Source organism: Aythya fuligula, chromosome 3 (genome assembly GCF_009819795.1).
Source record: "Aythya fuligula isolate bAytFul2 chromosome 3, bAytFul2.pri, whole genome shotgun sequence".
Taxonomy (NCBI): domain Eukaryota; kingdom Metazoa; phylum Chordata; class Aves; order Anseriformes; family Anatidae; genus Aythya; species Aythya fuligula.
In genome coordinates this window covers 38,243,685-38,265,430 of record NC_045561.1, presented here as the reverse complement: position 1 = coordinate 38,265,430, position 21,746 = coordinate 38,243,685, and the positions used below count along the sequence as shown (strand labels likewise).

The following is a 21,746-nucleotide window of genomic DNA, read 5'->3' as shown; positions in this document are numbered from 1 at the left end:
TAGGAGATACTGCAGGTTGGTCTGCAAACATTTGTCGTTTCCAGCATTCCCTCAAAAGTGTAACTCATACTATTGCAAATAAAGTTCCTTGATGAAGCCATAGACCAAACATGCCGTTTTGAGGAAGGTTTAAAACTTAGAACTTACCCTTTACTGTTTAATTGTAAGTAACTTTTTTGGAAATAGGGTTGTATTGCAGTATATGTCAAACGTTTTAAGATTGGTTTAAATGCCCTGGCTTTTCTGAGCAAGCACTCGATCAGCTTCATTAATGACTTGTCACTCTAGTATACTTTCAGGAAAGCAATAGACATAACCTCATGCTTATTTTCTAAAGTAAGATCGTGGATCTGAGCAGTTTGTGGCAAGATTAGAAGGTCTTCAGCATGTGCAGTATTATCTATTGTAAAATATGAAGTGTCTCCATATGCTTGATACAAAAAGGAATTTGGATGAAGTCCTGCATTGGGACTTTGGGACAAGTCCTACATTCTGAAGTAATTTATTCTGGTGTTGGTGTGCTACCTAATTTCCTTTGAAGAATGAGTTGTTTTGGTAAATGATAGGAACTGCCCGGGGGCTGGCGTTACAGACAAACAATGTGCAGTGAAAAATGGCACACAAATTTCTGGTTTAGTTTGGATAAGGAGCTATTTACATAATGTTTGTTAAAGATGTCAAACTTAGCTCAAGAATAGAGAACTTGACAGAAAGTGCAAGAATAGAGAACTTCACAAAAAAAACAAACAAACAAACTTGATTTTAAACCAGGAGTTCAAATTGCATTTTTGCTGGATCTCTTTGTTTTTAAATTTGAATTGTAATTTTTAAATTTGGCTACGGATTGTAATTTTGAAAGGAGAGGAGGAAAGTGGTATTGGAGCTTACTAGTGAACAATTGGCATTAAAATTATTATCTGCAAAAGCCGTTGGCTGATACTGTTGAGCACAGGATAGTCTGTAGTGTTAGCTTGGCCATGCTAAGTGAATTTTTATTTTGTAATTTACCCATTTTCCTCAAGGTGCATGATGTGTAATGTGTGCTTCCTACTGAACAGCCATAGTGAATGTTTTCAAAGCTATACATTAGTAGCTGAAACTAGCTATTCTGGGAGTTCAGAATATTCAGCATTTCATTTTGCAACATGAATATTTTTTTCATTTCCTTAAGGTTAACATTAAATGACAGTTTAATTTCTGGCCTGTTTTTTTTTTTAAATGTTGTTTTAAATGGTTATTTTATATGGAAATGTTATTTTTAAACAGTTGGCATATAAAGTACGTTAAATAATTTCAGCTTAGACTAACAATGTAAAATCAGTGAAAATCAATTTAAATGAGTAGTTTAGTTGAGAAAGAGAGGTTGTTATTAATCGAAGACTTTCATTGCAAGGCTTCTTTTTCCCAGGTAAGTCTAGGATACAATACTCTTAAGTAAAAATATAACTGGTAGCAAGAATAGAAAAAGGAAAGATGAAATCTCAAGAGCCTAACTCTTCTTTTTCTTTGTCGCATAGGGGAGTCGTGATAACATGAGTATTGTACTAGTTTGTTTTTCAAATGCTCCTAAGGTCTCAGATGAGGCAGTGAAAAAAGATGCAGAGTTGGATAAGCACTTGGAATCACGGGTTGAAGGTAAGAAAACCATTTTCTTCATTAAAAATGCTGTCATAATGTTGTTGAGCATAAAACCAAAACCAACACAAGCCATCATGACTTTATGATGAGGAAAAATGTTGTAAACCATACACCACATGCATTTTCTCAATAAAACCCTAGATCTTTGCATTTTGTTTTGTAAAAACAGAAGTAACCACTGACCTTACAGAGGCTTACATCAGCTAATTAAATAGTGTTATTGTTAGTGTTTTGCTTACAAAGGGATGCTCGTGATACGTGCTCCATTTCTTTTGTGGAAGCTTGACTAAAAGAAAAACCTTTATCTTTTTTTTTTTTTTTTTTTTTTGAAGGGACTCGTAATTATCAAGATTGTTTAAGTGCTTTTGTTTAATCCAGTTGTGAGTTTGTTTTGAAGTGTCAGTTTGAAAAATAGCTTATGAAAACTTGTACAGAGTGTAACTGATCAGTGACAGGACCCGCGGGAATGGGGTTAAGCTGAGGCAGGGGAAATTTAGGCTTGACATCAGGAGGGGGTTCTTCACAGAGAGGGTGGTTGCACACTGGAACAGGCTCCCCAGGGAAGTGGTCACTGCACCGAGCCTGTCTGAATTTAAGAAGAGATTGGACTGTGCACTTAGTCACATGGTCTGAACTTTTGGGTAGACCTGTGCGGTGTCAAGAGTTGGACTTGATGATCCTTAAGGGTCCCTTCCAACTCAGGATATTCTATGATTCTATGATCAAAATATATCTGAATACAAGAGCCTTAAATCATCCTTTTGGTTCTGAATGCTTACCAAGTGTGTGTGTGCATGAATAAAAGTTGCAATAAAAGCAAATCTAGATGTTTCTTGTAGAGGACTGAACTTAATCACTAACCAGTTTCATTTATTCACTGATTTTATAGTTCTTTTTATTCCTTCAAAGAATTGAATACATTTTCAGAAACAGTTAAAGGAACAGTTGAGCAGAATGAAAGGCTAGCCCTTGTATGTTTATTCCTTTTCTGCCATGTTCTTAATGTCAGAAAAACTGACTTTCAAACTATTGCTTCTGTTTGTTATTATCACTGGCTAAGTCTGCTCTAAGGTTGGACAAAAAACCTGTATGTAGTGGCTTCTGGGGCTCTTTATTCTTGTTGATTAATTTAGTGATCCCGGTATAGCTCAGTTTGGTAGAACTGACTGAAGTTGGTTGTTGATATTGAAAGTTTGCCTGTTTGTAATATTGATCATCTGTTGGCATAGGCTTTTGCAGAATCAACCCAAGCATGAAAAGAACTGTTCCTGGAACAGTTTGTCTTGATGTTGCATATGTGGCTATGATACTGCTGTGAAAGAGCTTCATTAGAGAGAAACAGTCTTCAGAGGTTTTGAAAACCTGGTTGTTGTCATTCTGTAACTTCTGTTATCTAATCAGAAGAGCACTGAAGAACGTATTTCATACTTCATATGCGTTGACGTATGATGCAGCTTATTGATTTATCTGCTGCATCTATCGCAGCGGCAGTGTTCAGGGGAAGGAGATGGGTTACGGAAGAACACACAGGCTGAGAAAGAACATTGAGGTAGTTTGAACCCTTTATTGACTTGTTTCAGGACAGGACTAGCATATTCTGATGAATATATCCAGGTTTAACAGTGCTTCATAAAGAGGTGGACCCTCTTGTAGACAGACAATGAGTCATGCAGCCACCTTAGATGGATTTGTGCCAGGTGCTGAGACCAGTGTTTCAGCATTGTACTCTTTTTTTTTTTTTTTCTTTCCTGATAGTACTCTTTTCATGTAGAAAAATGCAACATTGGCACCTACAGGACTGTTCAGTAGTGTTCTGTGGAAGTAATTGTAAATTTAAATGCCAAGGTGTCTGGGAGTTAGATGACTTCCTGCTGGTTCCCACCTGCAGTCTTGAGACTGCAGCAAGGTCTCTATGACATGAACCACAGCTCTGAACGCCAACTGCCTGAGCTTGAGCATTCTTTGTTAAATTTTCTCAATGTGGATCCTGATGGTATCTTTAAACTATAGAGGAAAATACTAATTTTCCTTAAAACTATTTGAGAATTACTAATATAGGACTTCAGCACTGTCACATGGGAGGTGGATTCCGCTTCTGTTTTTCCTGTTGCTTTTATTTGAAGATGTAAGAGTTCCACTGGCTTTTCAGTGTGCTGTAATGGATGTTAAAGGATTGGACCTGCTTTTATTAGAAAGTAGTTCATATCCAAGTAAGTAGGGACTAAGTATGAATGGGAAGTAAGCCTGCACTGTAGATCTGAGGAGATCAGGAAACTTCTGAGTGTATGTATTAGAACAAACAAAAAGGGAAAAAAAAAAAACACCTACAGCTAACCATTCTTAACTTTTCTTAACACAAATTCAATATAAAATGCAACAGATGAGTTAAATGTCCGTCCTGCCACTGCAACCGAATTGCTGTGGACAACTGTCATCTTTGCCACTTAAGTTAGAGGGTTTTTGATACTAACTTAATGCTGTAAATGACATTTTCTGGAGATACTTTTATTTTTTTTCATCTATGTGAAATGGCTGCACTAATTTTCTTTGTTTAGATGTGTTTTTATTAGTCTTTTGTAACTGCATGAGGTACTTAAATTTATTTTTTTTTCCCTGTTTGTGTCCCAGTGATCTAGACAGGTCTGTTACGTAAGTTACATCGACTTCATCTTTTAAAAAAAAAAAAAAAAAAAAACACCCTCTATGAAGGCCTTCAGACCATGACACAGTTATCTCTGCATGTGCTGGTGGTGTGTACGATGTGGCATCTTCCCCCGCTGCCCATCTTGTTTAAATGGGATCTAAACTGACATGGCTTGCATACTTGGCCTTTCTGCTGAGGTTAGGGAGAGCTAATGGTCACTTCACATGCGAGCTCTCGGCACATTTCGCAGAACTTGGCTTGCATCCTGGGCTTCCTAGATGACTAGTTAAGATAAATAACTATTATCTTCCTATGTCTGAGGGGAGGACATGAGCTGTTAATAGGCTCTGGGGGAGAGCCAGGAGCAGTTACCTTCACTGTCAGCAGTTAGGTAGGTGTACACATGGTGGCTAGGAATTAGTATGCCTAGCTTCTCGGGGGCTTCTCTCTCAATTTGCAAACAGGTGGAAAATAAATAGAACTACAGTGTTACTTTATTGCTTTTGTGAATGTTAAAAGCATTAATAGAAAAGCTGTCAAATACTTCATAGTCAGATTGACTGGATTGAAATGAACTGAAAATGAGGTAGGAAGCACTATTTACTAGTAACAATGCTACTGTTGTAGCATAACTGAGTTACTGTTCTATCAAGATAACTTCTGAGCAAAAATATTTAACCTATTTCATCATATTTAACACATTACACACAGCAAAAAGAAGTGGAGAGTTTGCAACCTGCACTGATGCGGAGCCATCCCAAGCGTAACTTGAAATGATTGCTAAGTTGAAGATCTCAACAGATACAAGTTGCTTCAAAGACTGAGTTTCTGTTGCTTCAGCTATTCTTGATTTTTCCTACATGAGTTCCCTGTGTCATTTTGTGTTCAGTGAATTGGCCAGAGCGCAAGACCTTTAAATGTCAAGTATTTAGCAAGGAATGAGTGTTAGCATATTTGAGGAAATTCTATCAGGAACCACAGAAAAGAAAGGAAACAACTCTGAATAATTTGAAGTAGTTGCCACTGTCTTCTCTCCAACAATTTTTTTTCATACTTCATTAATTCTTTAAAATTGACATCTTGACACAGTATCCTAATAGAAAGGAAGTTACTGGACTGCAGTTTCTACATGACATTTGTGCCTGGAGTACTATTTCAGATACAGAGAAACTTGAACAAAATGTTTCAAACAACTGGAGAGAATCATTTAGAAAGGGGTTGGATTCTTAAAAGTAAAAAGATAGTCTTACCTTGCAGGTTTACATAGTGAGAAGAAATGCCTTTCATTTAAAAAAAAAAAGGGGGGGGGGGGGTAAGAAAGAAGGGTCCAAAGTATGAGTAATAGGGAAAAAAATGCAAGGTAGGAATGTCATTTTTGAGTTTGATCAATGGTAATTGTTTTTCATGAATGCACACTGTTCCACATGGGGTGTTTCTGTTCTCTTGTGAACCTTGGATTTAAAGCTGACTGGGACTATCCCAGCAAACCTCTAAGACAACCAGTTTTTCACTGCTCTGTTTAGGCATTTTAAAGTTTGGCTTGGAGAAAAAGGCATTGTTTGAGGCATGCTTTTGTTGTTTTTGCTTGTTTTAATATCCGTGCTCAAAAGCAGTTTAACACTTGCATGTGTTATTTTTCAATCATTTTTATGCGTTCCTAAGTAGAATGCCAAGATTCTGTGCATTCATACAATAAGCTAGTAGTTCTGTCAGATTTTCGCAGAGTTAACAGAAAATAAAGAAACGAGCAAGAGAGAGTTCTGCCGTTAGATTTCTCAAAGCTATATACTAAAACATTTTGGTAGCTTGGATCTTGATGTCGATGGCCTGTGTGTAACTGCATTCCAGAGCTGTAAATTCAAGAGTATTTCTGCAATACCTATGAGGCAGTGCTTGGTGGCTTGTGACTAAGTTACTTATGACAGTGACTGTTTTGAGTTACTTAATTGGTCAATTTCCAAAGTAATGCAAATGTGCTGGATAGTAAAGTTATGCTAGGTCAGTCTTTTTTTGTACTGTTGCTTTCAAGTGCTGCTTTTGTTTTCATCTGGTTTGTCATTTGTTTTTTGAGACCCACCGATTGCTTACAGGAAGAGAAAACTAGACACAAGTCAGTGCTCTGACTTCTGAGTGTGTCAGATGTGGAAATTCAAAAAGAAAAATAAGAAAAACAACAACCAACACCTCACATCATAAATAGGGGCACTTCAGTATAGATTTAGGTAGTTCTAATAGTTGAATGCTTAATTAGTACAGTAAGTTGAATAGTGCATTTTATGTATGTAGAATATGTACTTTATATAAAGCTGTTTTGAGGCATTGGAGTTGGACCTGATAGAGAAAAGTGGATTCTTTTCCATGTCCTAATCTTACCACTAGAAATCAGAGGAGATGCTGTAGTGTAAGAAGTTGTAACGCTGTCTGGTAGGGGACTTAAACTTAAGGAAGCATCTGCATTGATATAAAACTGGAATAAATTTTGGTTGGGATTTTCAAAATGCTTATCTCTTAGTCAAATGAACTTTTGGTTAAAATTATTTTAGGAGTTAAGTAGTAGACTTGTTTTGTAGTGGACTTCCATGGATTTGCATATATGATAACATCAGGAAGTGATTCTTCAAGTGTCTAAATTATATTAGCAATAGAGGTAGAAAAGTTTCTGCAGTCATGTTTTGCATGTTCAGTTAAAAATAACCCTGCAATTATTTTTTTAAATATCCTTGAGAAAGTGAAAACCTTGTAAATGTGTATATCAGGCTTTGAAAACATTTGGTTGTTTTTTCTAATGATCTTTGTCAAACAAATCGGCTGTATGTATGTGTTAACTAATGTGTAGTGAGAAGAGGTCATTTGCTTTGTTCTTGGATTTATTTATTTATTTATTTATTTTTTACTAAGGAGCTGATTCAGTTGTGGTTTGTTATTTTTTTGTTGTGTGTTGGTTTTTTTTTGAAAGGGGTGGGAAAATGTTTTGGTGAAATTACTCATCCTAATAACCAAGAGAAAAAGGAGACAGCCAGTTTCACCAGAATTCCTAATGAGCACCCTCTGAAAATGGGGAGAAGGTGCTCTTGGTTCAGAGCTCCCAAGGGTTATACAGCATAAAGCAGAAGATTGCAGTACCAAGAAACATACAACAATCCTGAGTTCTGACTGCTTTAATTTGCTTTTAAGAAGATGGAAAAATCTCATGCTTCGGTTAAAATTTATCAATTGCTTACTTCTGTAGCCTTAGTTCTTAGTGATTTTTGATATTTGTTACTTTTAGTCTGTAGAGAACCAGACATGCTGTTGGTATAAAAGGCAGTATATACGAGACATGTTTCCGATCTGACGTGACTCAGCACCATTTATATTATAGTGATAGCATCTACGTCTAGCTAGGCAGAACTGCACAAAAGGACAAGATCTGTGAGAGGACTTGTGCTTTGTGTGTGTGAATGTGCATGGAAGAAGTGATCAAAGCCTGAAGATGACACAAGCGCACAGACTTAGCTGTCATTTCCTTTACTAGCCATGATTCATCCTTAATAGGTGTACGAAAGTTATATATATAATATAAAGTTTCTTAGAAGAATGTTTAACCACTTTTAGTAATATACCCCACTCATTCATTGCAAAGATTTTTGTGGTGCTGACTTAAAATTGCAGTTTAGAAGCATAATGCCTTATTTCTTACTGGGTAGTATAACTTGTGAAAGTAGAATTGCCTTTTGGGGGCTTTGCTACAGATCTCCTTGATACAGAGTGAGCAAGTGCCTTAAACACATTTTTGTTTCCAGTAGTCTTTAGAGAAGTCTGCATATCTCCTGTTTTATGGGTATATAACAGACATCAAGAGAGATTTAAGTACCAGGAAACCTAGGGTGCAGTGTTTCAAGTAGGTTATGTGCTCTTTTACTAACTTCAGAAACTGAAGTTGCAGCTTCAACTCACTTTAATTGTAGGCTCCAAATCAGGCATCCAAAGTGGAAAATAATTGATTGTAAGAAACTTAATGTGAATGTGATTTTTTTATTTTTATTTTTTTTTAATTTAGGATTGTAGCCATGATACAGACTGATCTACATGAGGTTTTGTTTAAGGTACACAACAGGGGAGTTGGAAAGAAAGAATTCTGAAGCTTTTTTTTGCATAATATTTGAGTCAGTCTCCACATGAAATGGCACTATATTCCTTATTTTAGTTGATTTTCAGGAGAATTTTAACTTTTTTTGACTTAAGTATGGGACACATTCATACCATTACTACTGTAGATAAATTAAGTGAATCTTTTTCTGCCATGACTGTAATTAAATGACTTGAGGCTGATGTCTGGAAGGTTGTAGCATTATGCATATGTGAATATACGTATGCATCTATTGCAAGTTAGTCTTACAGCAGCTTTGATGAGTAAGAACATATGAAGATTGACTTCATACTTTAGGTATTTCTTTCCCAAGGCAGAAAAACGTCCTAGCACTGGACTAGTGAGATATGTCTGCTTTGAAAAGGGAACACCACATCATCAGTTACATGTTGCATCACTCCTGTATTCTGTTTTGGCCACTGGGCCATTTTATTTGTCATCTTCTTTTTGCTTGATGGTCTTGGTGCTTACGCACCAGAGATTCAGGACTTTGCGAGTACAGGGTGTTATTCACAATGAAGTAAGACTGAATTCCTGGGAAGTGTTGGCTTTTTGGCAAATAATTTTTGAGTGTGTGTTGCAATGCAATGGGAAGGTAATTGAAGCAGGCTCCTAGCTGTCACCTTTGTGGAAGAGAACAGGCTGCTGTCCCCAGGATGTTTCAACCAGTAGTTCAGTCTATTTAAGAGTTTCTCAGAGAGAGAATGGCCAGAAGCATAATGCAAAGGCAGAATAGGGATTTGAATAGCTCTGTGCACTGTGCAAATATAGCTTACTTAAAACATTTTTTAGAAGTCCCGTTTACATTCAACTTTTTTTTATAATATTTGTTTAAGTGATGGTGTCTTGAACCTTACTGTTTTAAGAAATGAGTCATGTAAATTCAGTAATCTAAATACTTCTGTTTTTACAATAGAAATTATGGAAAAATCAGGTGAAGAAGGAATGCCTGATCTTGCGCATGTTATTCGTATTTTATCTGCGGAGAATATCCCTAATTTACCACCAGGAGGTGGTTTAGCTGGCAAGTGAGTACACTACTAGAATTTCTTTAACTACTTAGTTTATTGCAACAAATGCTTTTAATAAAATGTTCTAAATCTTTCTCAGTGTAACAACTATACTCAAGTCAATAGAAGTTGTTTGCTATATCTGAGGCTAGTTTATGTTTTGCTCTACATAAACATTTGTGTTACTGATCCCATTCCTGAAGGGTAAAAGGAAAAACCGTATTCTGGTACGTAACGCATTAGTTTATTTCCATGGAGCTGTTAAAAATATACATAGACACAAATATGCACAATATGTATTTACTCTTAGCTATTTATTACTTCAGTTTGTTAAGAATATCAATAATGTAACTAGAATATCAAAGTATTAGTTAAGAGAACTTTTGATGTCATGCTCCCTCTACCACCTAGTGTCTGTGCTCTACTTCTTGGGGGCATTGTATGCTTCCCTCAAACACCTTGTTTCTGTAGAAGCCAGAAGTGGCTCGTTCTTTGTGTGGCTCGCTCCCAACAGAGGCTGCGCAATGGATATTTTAATTGCCTTTCAAGTTGTGAACATCACTAAGTTACTCAGCTTGTCCAGAGCAACAAGGGTTTCAGTTATTTCATATCAAAGGTGACTGGATACAGACATTGCTTGTTTGTAGAAAAGAAAATAAGACTTTCTATTTTAACAAATAGTATCACTTTAGAAGCTGTAAGAGCTATAAAATTTAGGGTAGATAGTCAAAAACTGCATCTTCTCTTTGGAACCAACTTCTCTTTGGATCTAAGTGTTGGCAGGAGTAATGCCTAGATTCTTCAGCAGTCAAGGTTTTCTTTGTTCAGGTCTAGTTCTGTTACGAGAAATACTCCAACCCCTATTCAGCTAGATGTACATTTGAGGTATTTTTGAGATCTTGTCAAATCCTTCTTGCGCTTGTAGGATCTGATTGACTTTGCCTAACATATGTTCCGTCTTCTATTTTGAGGGCATTTTGGTAGTCATGCCTATTTAAGTTTGGAGATTCCCTCACTGATGGTAAGTTATAGATCATGTCTTGCAGAGAAGGAGTTTCATCCAAATGTACCTAAGTCAAAAAGAAAAAAAACCACGATGCTTTACTTGGGACACTTCATCTAATGAGGCTGCTTTACTGGTGCTCATCTGGAGGCAGCCCAAACCCCTTGTCTGTGAACAAGCACAATACACCTTGAGGCATCAAGTGGTCAGTGCATCTGTTGTGCATGCCTTCTGCTTGCCTTGAAATGATGTGTCTAGGTAAATGGCTAATTTATTATCAGCATATCCTGCATCTGAGCACAGGATGGAAAGCACAGTGTCCTTTGGCTATTTTAGGCTTGTCATCATGAGGTCTGATTCAGTCCCTTGAATTCATTGGTCCAGAAACTCTCCCATAGTTCTGAATATTTTAGTTGGTACTGCTTTAAATGCTGAAAAATCTATTGTGATGTTGGACACAAGCTATGAGCCAGTCTGTTTCTTTGCCTCAGAAATCCACATACTTGCACATTCCATTCAGAAATATATCTCTTCTGTTTTGGCTTTCATGATATGAACGTAAGAGCTCGTCATACTGGATCAAACCAAGTATCATTTTAATTCTGAGTACTGTCCCCAGGATAGCTGAAAGTAGATGCCTAGGGAAGAATGTGAAAACAAGAGAGTATATAAAATGCTTTCCCCATTACTACTACTGTTTTTGGCTTTCTGTGCTTATCTTGCCTGCCTGTGAAGGCCTTAGCTGGATTTTTTTATGGAAGCACCATATGGTGTTGAAGTTGCAGTATCTGCAGTGTGAACAGACACTAAATGGCAAACCTCAGAAGCTGTAGGCACTGGACACGACACTTCAGAAATTCTTAGGCAAGTAGTAGCCCATGGATAAGTCTTAAAAGTAAGGAGAAAAAAACAAACACAACTGTCTTTAAGTTCCACACCCAGAAATAAGAAAACCAACTAACTTCAGGAGTTCTGTAGCAATAAGCAAAATACAATTTTAAGTATTACTCTTGGCAAAATCTGACTGTGCAGCTGGAATTTCCCAAGGTGTAAAGGGAAAAAACATGGGGAGGGTAAGATAAGAGAATGCTTTACCTTACTAGCTCTTCACAAATTCTGACATAGAGTTAAATCCCTAAACATTGTATTGAAAATGTTTGAAGACACCAAGAGTGGGCTTCATCTTAAGAGACAGGTTGAAGACCAAGCATATAAATGTTCTGAAATCATTTATTATTGCGTTCAAACCTCTTTAAGTTCTCAAAGTTTTTGAAATCCCTTATTGTTATGCTCATATTTTTTTTTGCAACTTCTCTTTTTAGGCGTAATATTATTGAAGCTGTGTACAGTAGACTGAATCCACACAGAGAGAATGAGGGGGTAAGTTTCCATTTTGATTGCTACACATCTTTGTTAATGAGAACATCCAGGTAGTGTCATACACATGAGCAAAATTGTACATCACTGCCAATAAAGTATTACAAACACAAAGTATGTATTGGAGCACACAGTGTATGTTGACCTTGTTTTGGATGGATCTGATATGAAAGAACTTCATGCTCAAAGACAGAAATCTAACTCTGGCACCCAGTTCTAAAAGTCTTTTTAAACTTTTGACTACTGCTTTTTCAGTCAAATCTGTAAAGCAACAACATATATATATTTTTTAAATGATAGTTTACTATAATCAAAAGTCATGGTTTTCATATTCCTTACTAGACATTCCAGAAATCTAGTAAAAGAGAGGGCAAACACTTATTACTGTCTTCTTTCTGTAAGTGTAGAAGACCTTGGAACACTGAATATAAAAGATACTGAGACTCATATTTTAAAGTGTATGTTATCTTTAAATATCCCATGTGCAGTGGTCTGGGGACAGTGTAAATTGCTTTCAGTTCACTTCTGTTCCCATTTCTAAAAAGACTTCATTCATCTGCCCTGTTCCTAGTAAGTTGTTTTAAATATTTATGTTTCAATGTGGTTTACTATAACTTCACACCTGATTTTGGGCTATTCGTAATAGTGGTATAAAGAGTAATTGGTATTCATATCAGTAGTAGCTAAACTTCATGGGGAAAAAAAATAGTTTGGAAAACTGATTGAATAACTAGAATAGTATATTGTAAAGGATTGAATAATATCACTGTTGATACATACGCTGAACTAATCTGTGAAGATACTGTTCATCCTCTAGTAAATCCTTCATCATCAGATTTTTATTTTTTTTTCCTGAGATGACCATGAGGTTCTCAGTCACATAGTCTTTATAGTCAGTGGTGTGCTGGGGGGATTATTTTTAAATATTTTGAAACGATTAATGGCATATTCACTATCTTAGAGCACCCAGTCTTACCACAGTTATCTTGTGTTTTTTTCCCAATGTGTTTCCTTTTGGTTACCTATTTTTGGCTTCCCTCTTAAGTCAGAAAACTTTTGCGGATGCAAGGGGACGCTATTTTAAGTACGAATAGAGAAGAAATCTCTAATTTACTTTATCATGTAGGATTCGCTCCTTTTTTGTTTTTCAAATGTGATAGAACTTTATTTTTTCATTTAACATGCACTAAACTGTGCACCTGTACTCCCAAAACAAGTTAGTGGTTATACTGTTCACCTTGTTATCTTAAGATAGCTGCAAAATGTACTTGTTTTCAACTTCTTTAGTACTTCAGGCAACTCTGCTCTTGCTCTTAATATTTAGCCATAACCTTGTTCCTTCTTGGGGGAAGGTTTAGTTGAAGATTATAGCATGTTTTGTATTTTTTTTTGTGTCTAATGATAGCTGTCTGGAAATGTCACTTGTGATGCATGCTTTCAAAGTCCAGATTTAGTTCTCAATAGCTATGCAATTTTGCCTAAAGCCCTAATACAGAGAATGGCATCCTTTTTGTATGTTGGCTCCTTCCAGGAAAAATTTTCTACATCATCTGTTATAATTTAATAATAAAATAGGGTAACGGCATTAAATATGCTAAGTGAATACTCAGAAAGCAATATAGCTTTGGACTTTATTACCGTTAGAATCACTGTGTATTTTTTTGGAGTCTTTTTAGTTTGGTTTCTTCAGTAAGAAATGCGAGTACACTCCGATTTATTTTGTAAACTGTATCATCTGTTGCTGTTTAGTGCAAATCTCAACAGTGATTTGAACGATGTGTTTTAGATACATTGGATCAAATTATAGCTACTGCTTTCCAGTCAGTACCTTTTTTTCTTCCTATCCTAAGTGATTCTGAGCTAGAGCAGTTTGAGAGGAGGCTGCTGCCACTGGGTGAAGGATGCAATTCCTGTTTGTGCTTTCCCAGTGAGCAGGAATTGTTTATTTTTTTGTTCGTGAGAGCAGGATGAATCTTGTGGGCTTCATCTGAAGTGACCAAAGCATGACTGCCCTGCTTGTCTTATTTCAGTCCTTGGTTCTAGGTATATATGTAGTGATCTCACAGTCCTTTCAACTGGATGTTTAAGTGTACAGGAGGGGCAGAAAGGGAAGGAAGCTGTTCAGTTATGCAATGTCTACACATTGTGATAACGTTGCTACACATCTCGCATTTAAACAGGAAGCGAAGGTAGGAAGGAAACATACTGTACATCCCAGTGATGACATTTCCAGCAAAACTGTAATCGAAGTTATAATGCTTCTGTTCTAAACTAGTATGAAGCAAGAGTGCATCTTCATACTGAAAATTACACAGTGGAGACAGATTCTGAGTCTGCAGAGCATGAAGGTGCACTGACGTGAACTTGAGAATCTTTCCCCATGTGTATTTAACAGCATACATGTGTTTGTTACAGCGTGGGTGGAAGGCATAATACTGCAGTTACTAACTTGAAAATCTGCCTGTGGCAGTCATCTTAATCTGGTGATTTTATATAAAGGCAGAAGCATTTTATTATTTTTTTTACCATGGGGGGAAGAAAATAAAGTAGTTGTTAAAATATTAATGCATGTGAGTAAAAATTGAAAAGCAAGAAAGAAGCTTATGGAATTGAAGATATGTCTTTCCTCTTAGAGTTTACTTTCTAGTGTTGAACAACTTAAGCTAGTTCCTGAGAGTTACTGTGAACTGGATCATAATAGCTTGTCAAATAAGTTCTTAGTATACAAATGAAAACCAAGATGGTATCTTTTCTAGGTTAGGTTAGTATTTTCTTGGCACTACACATATATCTGTCAGTGTTGTGCCTGGCTTACATTTTTTTTTTTTGTCATTGGAGCTTGTGATTTGTGGAGTAACTTGAGTTGTTCACGTGTCTGTTCTGTTACATTTGTAGTCTGAGAATCTTTAACAAGTGGCCTGAGTAGGTAGATACTGTGTAGAGTGAGAATCTGTGGGGAGTAAAAGAGACTTCATTATAGCAGTATTGAGGGATTGCTAGTGTAGCTTCAGCAGTCATTACAAGTTGTAGTGTTTTGTTGTGTTTTTTTTTTGACATCTCACTGCAGTACAAGTATTGGACAAATCTGGAGCTGTAGAGAACATTGCATTGGGCTCGGAAACTGCACCTTTGCTAGTGGCTGAGAGGCTTCTGATACGTCTGTAGTAACTTGTACTCTCACAAGTTCTCTCACTTGTTGTCTCGCAAGTGTGTGTGAAATCACAGAAATCTGGTACATACTGGGGCTTGCTGCTTTCAGATCTATGAATGGAATTTAAAAGAACTTAGTAGCTAAATAATTGTTACTGCTGAAATGTTAGAGTGATACCTGACTCAGTAGGCAGTCTAATTTAAGTGTGAAGTACACTTTTTGTTAAAAGTATTACACTTTTTCTAAGGACTCTGTTTCTGGTGCTTTTTGTGCTCCTAAGACTAGTTCAGTTAGGCCTCTTGGATGTATGTGTAACCTTAAAAATGAGGAACAGTGTTAAAGTTACAGTGACTATGCTACAAGTTTCAGTGGCATTTGTTTAAAGCCACCTTTGTATTTGAGTATCTTGTTTGATACAGGCTATGTTTCTCTCCTGCTTTTACTAATACTGTATTCTGGCATTTGCTGAATCAGATCATGTGTCCCTAAGGGCTGTGGCAGATAACTTTTAAAAAAAATTAAATGGACAAAATTCTTGCAGCCTTAAACACTGTAAATTTGGTATCCTCTAACACATGGTGGCTCTTTATGTACAAGTTATCTAACAGAGGAGAAGTTGTGTAAGAATTGTGAATGCTCATGTCAAATACAGCTTCTTGTTTTTATGGTTAGTGCTGAGATGAATTAGAACATGAAGAAGGACAAATGCAAGCTTGTACAGTGTGTATAGAGAAAATACACTAGTAATTCTTGTGTGTGTGTATACTTATGTATACATATACAATATATGTGTATATATATACACATATGTATATAAAAGCAGTTTCTACTGTCTATTATATGTAGAGTTTCTTGTCTGCTAACACAGAAGGAGACAAGGGAAGCACGAAATGGATCAGCATCAAACATGATGAAAGCAGGATGCAGGCTCAAATATCAAACACTAACAGCACTTTTTCTTGGGTTCATAATAGCATTTGAGTTGTTGAGGAGTCTCTGCAATGCTAGTGTATTGCTTCTTGCATGTACTCTTTAGAGTTGCACAGGAGCAAAAGTATTCACCTCAGTCTGCCAAAAGGGCTTTAAAGATCTGAATATTGTGGAGTGGGCCTATGTTTGCTAATGTCAAAACATCAGAGTAAAATTGATGGGACGGAGGAATTGTATCTAGTCAAATGTGGATGCTCTGAATTTTTGCTGAATTTGTGCTTCTAAGGCATTAAAACAGTCCCACTTAACGCATTATAAGTATATTTTTAACTTGCTTTTCATCAGTGGACTCTTAAAGATCTATCTGAATGTGAAAACGCTAGTACATGGCAGTCACATCTCAAACTAAGACCAGGAAACCACAGTGGCAATACATCTCTACTTAAGCAACAAAGTGAGCTTAGAGGGATCTCATTATAGACAGTAATGCTCATCTTTGTGATAAAATCATCTCCTTTTAACTTACATTTTGCTAATTGGTCTTAAGACTTCTATTCCAGCAACATTACATCATCCAAAATCTTCCTGAACTCAGGATACTGTCTTAATACTTCTATTAGCTTGGAAATGAGCAACTACAATACTTGTAGCTTATGGAGCTTTTGGACTAGATAACAATAAAATGAGGTCAGCATGAGAAGGCGGCAGTCTGGATTTTGCCTCTGTTGCAAAATCTGCCAGCTTCAAGTGATCTAGTTCCATTTGTCTCGTTTGATAACTTGCTAGATATTAATAATTTAAAACATGCTATTCCTTTAAAGCAATAGTACCACTGTAGCACTTGAAAGTTAAAATATTTAGTATTGATTTCAATGTGCTGTAATAGATACAGAAGCCTATTGGAAACAAACAAGCACCAAAAGAACCCCACAGCAACAAAAGACTTCCTACTGAAGGCTTGTAGCCAAATACATGGTTGCAGAAGAGACCTACATTCCTTAATCAGTGCGTCTTATTCAGGTTCTGTGCTGTAGGTCACTAAATTTGACTTTAAATGGCTGTTGCTGTGAATTTTTCAATGCAGTATGCATCTGCCAAAAACATCTTATGTTGTTTAAACCCCACTGCTCCTGGTGCTGATAGGTACCTGTTTTTTTCTCTCATGGCAGCAAAATGCATGCAGAAATCAGTCTTAAATATAGATGGATCATCTTCTAAAACACATTGAAGCATTTGTTTCGAGGTGATGCTTCAACTGAACTACTAGCAGTAGGGAATTGCCTGTTCTTTTTGGTAAGCTTTTCACAGAACTGCGTTGCTCTCAGCTGTGTGAAAATTCACAATTAAAAATATTGACCTGTTGGCTAAAGAAGCGTAAATGTTCAAATTTCATTCATTTCAAAATGACAATTGTGGAGGACATCTATCAAAAAGACCATTTGAACCAAGAAGGAGTTAATTGGGTGAAGGTAGCATGTTGACACTGTCTGGCTCAAAATAAATAGAAATTATTAATTTAAGGAATTATACCTATTAAGTGTTTTTATGTTGTATAAAATAAACATGAATGATACTGTTCTAAGATGTATGTTGCTAATAAGTGTTTTTATACTGAAATTAGAACAAAGCTGCTGTTTTCTCAGTCAGAAAAGTTTGTGTTTTTTTTTTTTTCAATGTCGTTCTAAAATACCCTAGTTTAACAACTAATTTTTTTGGGGTCTTGAATCTTAAAAAAAGGACCCTGGCGAAGCCGAGGAAAGTGGAACACAGGGAAAATTGGTGGAAGCACTCAGGCAAATGAGAATTAATCATAGGGGGAACTACCGCCACCTTCTGGAAGAGATGCTGACTAGTTACAGGCTAGCTAAGATACAGGGAGAAGAGTGCACTGCTGAATCAGCTGCAGCTTCTACTTCAGATAATGATGCTGGACCCAGTGACCCTGTATCAGAAAACCCCACAGAATCTGGGAATCACCTTGCTGAAACACAAAGCTCAAGTGAAGATTCAGGGATGAATGAGACGAGCGATAAACAGACATAATGTCTTTGTTTTACGTAGCGGATTTAACGCTTCTCCTCACTTGGCGATTTTCCTTTGTTTATATCTCAACATTTGTCACATCTATCCTAGAAGTCTGTTTGTTTTCACTTTTGATAATTTGTGCAGATTGTTTACATAAGTATCTTTTTTCCTTAGAAGTTCAAGAGCTATGGTATATTACAGTAGTTGCATCTTATGTTATTTAGCAACCAGGTAACTTTTGCTTTGAGATTTTTTCAAAATCCTCTGACACCAAGAATAGGAACCTAATATGCAAATACAAAAGTAAATTAAAGAAAAACCAATAAAACACCTTCTAAGTAAATTCTTAAATAACAATTTTGATGGTATGTTTGCTGTTGTAAAGTAATTCACAACTTAATGATATCTTTTGTTCAAATTAATTGAATTATATGAATACTTCCAATTTTTTCCTCTGCATCATAACTGCATGTTTGTACTTGAATTGTGTATAGTTTATATTACAAGTAAATTACACAACTTGCCACATCTTAGTTTGTCACTTCTTCTTGAAATGTGTACCATTTTTCCAGTTTAGTTTGTATCTACTGTTCATAAATACCTATTTTCTAGATGACTGTATTCTTATTTTCCAGGTTGTAGCATAACATCTATCCAGCAATGAAAATGTACTTAGAATTAGTACCTAGTGTCAAGTTTTAAGAATTTGTGTTTAAATGAAAATAAAGAACATGCTGTGGAATAACACCTGTATGCATATTGACTCTTTTAAGCAAGTAATAAACTTATTTTGAAATGCCATTATTCTGACATCAAAACTTCTCTCGTAGCTTCCAATATTAACTCATCGTGATGTTCAGTATCTTCTACAGATATTTGAGTAATTTTAAGTTCGGTGCACTCCTCGTTAATCCTCTGTTTGAGCAACGTTTCTCCATTTCAAGTTAAGCAACAGCAATGTAAATGAATAAACTGGCTATTCTACCTAAGTTTACCTTCTACCAAATCGTTTTCTTGTCTTTTTGTGTATGACACGTGTATGCACATGCATTTGGCTAGCTCGGTGATCACAGTGCTAATTTACAACAGTGGTAACTGATTTGCTAACAAGTTAACTCTGGAATAGTTGTGTCAGTATTCAGTCCTTATTGTAACACTTGCATAAAAATATCGTTGTTCAAAATAGGTACAAATTTCACTGCCTTAATGAAAAAGAGCCTGTGGGAATTTCTGATGAACCAGGAATACCTTAAGAGTTAAGTTTTAGTACTCTGTAGAATTGTATTTTGTATTCCATAGATGTAGTAGTATCTATTGATAGCTATGATGTAGTATGATTTTAGGTAATACTTAAGTCTTTACGTTAAAATAGCTTTACTGGGTTCATGTTTCATAAAAGTGAATTCTCCTGTGTAGTTGAAGAGCAAAGCATGTTTGTGTGTGGAAGTGGGCAGGTGTAAAAAAAAAAAAAAAAAAAAAAAAGCGAATGTTGTTTTTATGCTAGTGTTCTAATTAATTGTGCCACTTAAATCCAAAGTGCAGCAAAATGTTTCCGTTTGTATTGGTGAGTAGTAATATTTCTCCTCTTCTCTTCCTGTAGGGTGCTGGAGATCTAGAAGATCCGTGGTAGCCTTACAAATCTACTAAAATGCTTTTGATTCTGAAAGGGGGAAAAAACTTTTAAATCTGTTTTCTTCAATACAAGGGAAAAATTCTGGTGGATTTCCAACATTTTGTGAAATGGGCAGAAAGATATTAGAATTTTCCATCATTTGTTCATTTTTGTGTTTTCTGATATTGCCACTCTTAGCATTGCCTGTACTACAGTATTTTTACCAGCCTCAGGCATACCGATTACATCTGTAATGAACTCTGGCCCTAAAAAGGAAGGAAGGAGTGATTCTCTCAGCAGATCAGTGTATGTACCTGAGGTGCATGGGATTGTAGTTGTACTCTGAAGATACACTATGGTTAACTGAAATTACAGCACACAAGCGCGAGAGAGTACAAGTAATTCTTTGAGACATTACTTATTTCACTTTACTGAGTTGGAAGGCTTTGCAGCTCTGTGGCTTGGAAGTGATTTCAATTGGGCAATACGCTATCAGATGTGTATTATTATTTTTTTTAATTTTCCAGTTTTACCTGTATTACCAGACCGTTAGGTTTCCCTGCGGTGTCCAAATTATGATATGTTGCCTACTGCTTGCTTGGAGATAAGTGTATTTGGCAATAATATATGAAGATTCTAGGCATCTAAAACCAGTAAGAATTTTACGCATGTGTACAACACACCCTTAAACTCTTGTTAGAGAAAATCTTTTAAAACCAAACTGATGAATTTATAGTTAATAGTGACTTGCTTTGACATCTCTCACAGCTGCAGGTTTTTTTTAAAAAAAAAAATGCTGAAAATTTGCCTTTATTATAATGTAAATTGTGATTATTTTGTTCTATATGTGGTTTTCTATAGTTTTTGATTTTTTTTCAGCTTAAGATACAGACAGAAGTTTTGTGTAATATGGGTATAATTTTTAATTGTTTGCATTATTTTCAAAGTTCAAATTATCACTTTGAGATTACTATAAATACACTTAAAATTATCTATTTTAAATTAAGAAAATATTAGAGATATTTTCATGGGTTCAATGACCTTTCATTTTATAAGCAATGGGCATGGTACAGAGTGGCTGTCATGTAAGGTACTTGAAGATTCTTAGTTTAATTCTATTTTTGCAATAACCTTGACTTTTTTTTTCTGACTTCTTTGAGTTGTGCATGTAATGAGTCCAGTAAATGCTGAAAATGGGGAAGAGTAAAGTATTTATCTAAAGTAAAAGCTATTGGGGAGGGGAAACAATGAATGTATCCATCTGTACATGATTTACATGCTGTGGATGCCTTGTAAACATTTTCCTATTTGTTTAAACTGTGTTTCAGCGAGGATGTAATGCCCTTGTGTGTAGTTTTAAGCTAATGACAGTCATCAACTGGTTTTGTGTGAAATGGAATTCATGGTATTTTTCTGTAACTTTATCCCCATGGTGAGTCTGTAAAAAAAAAAAAAAAAAAAAAAAAAAAAAAAAAAAAAAAAAAATGCTCTGTCATACCGGTGCCGAAGGCCAGCTTTCCCGATCATTTTGATTCACTGTGTATCTGATTTATTTTTTTTGGTCTAGAGAGGATTATTGCCACAGTATATTTTATTTATTCATTAGATTTTAGCCTTGTAAGTTAAAGTGTTCTAAATGATGATGTTAACAGGTATTTGTCCCTTTACTGTTTTTTTGGGGGTTGTTAAAAGATAGGGAATGAAGAATGCAAAATGGTTTATTGTTCAGACTGTCCGCTCTGGTCCAACCCTGTACTGATAGTACCTTCCCAGTATGATATTGTGATGTTTCATACAATACAGTGAACATAACCAACTTGTTATCTTCAATAAAGGATTGCTAAAACAGTGTGATATGCTTTATATTTTCTTGAGAAGGACTTTTATCAAGGACATACAGGTGTTGTACATAAAATGATAGGATTTTAGAGTTTCCCTCCTTATGTAACCTGGTGATGGATATTTGTTAAACAGGGAGTGAGGTTCTTTGTCACAAGAAGTCACAAGTCTCAAAGTGAGCTTCTCTGTGGGCGACAAAACAGTACAAACAACAGGGAAAGCTCCTACAGTAAATCCATCCCAGGTTCAGCTGAAATAAGTCCTCTTGCAGCTTGTGGACGAAATTTGGAGTTTAAATATTCAAATTAATCTTAACTTTTTAGTCAGTTCATTTCTTTAGGCTCCTTAAAGATCTGACGTTAGACCTAGAAAGGTTTGCAGTGTTTTG

The 21,746-nt window shown here is 35.9% G+C and overlaps 1 protein-coding gene across 4 annotated transcripts in view; it reads left to right on the top strand.

The window, feature by feature from the left end:
* The window catches only part of PPM1B (protein phosphatase, Mg2+/Mn2+ dependent 1B), a 56,538-nt gene extending 35,165 nt beyond the window's left edge, over positions 1-21,373 (top strand). For 3 of the 4 annotated variants that reach the window (XM_032183867.1, XM_032183868.1, XM_032183866.1), the window contains 4 exons: positions 1,518-1,635; positions 9,328-9,439; positions 11,747-11,804; positions 17,620-19,362. In XM_032183867.1, the coding sequence (XP_032039758.1) occupies positions 1,518-1,635; positions 9,328-9,439; positions 11,747-11,804; positions 17,620-17,925 (594 nt within the window). In that variant the 3' untranslated portion in view covers positions 17,926-19,362. Of the gene's footprint in view, positions 1-1,517; positions 1,636-9,327; positions 9,440-11,746; positions 11,805-17,619; positions 19,363-19,507 lie in introns of those variants that run through there. The other variant, XM_032183869.1, reaches the window with a different exon arrangement.
* The last annotated feature ends 373 nt before the right edge of the window (positions 21,374-21,746 follow it).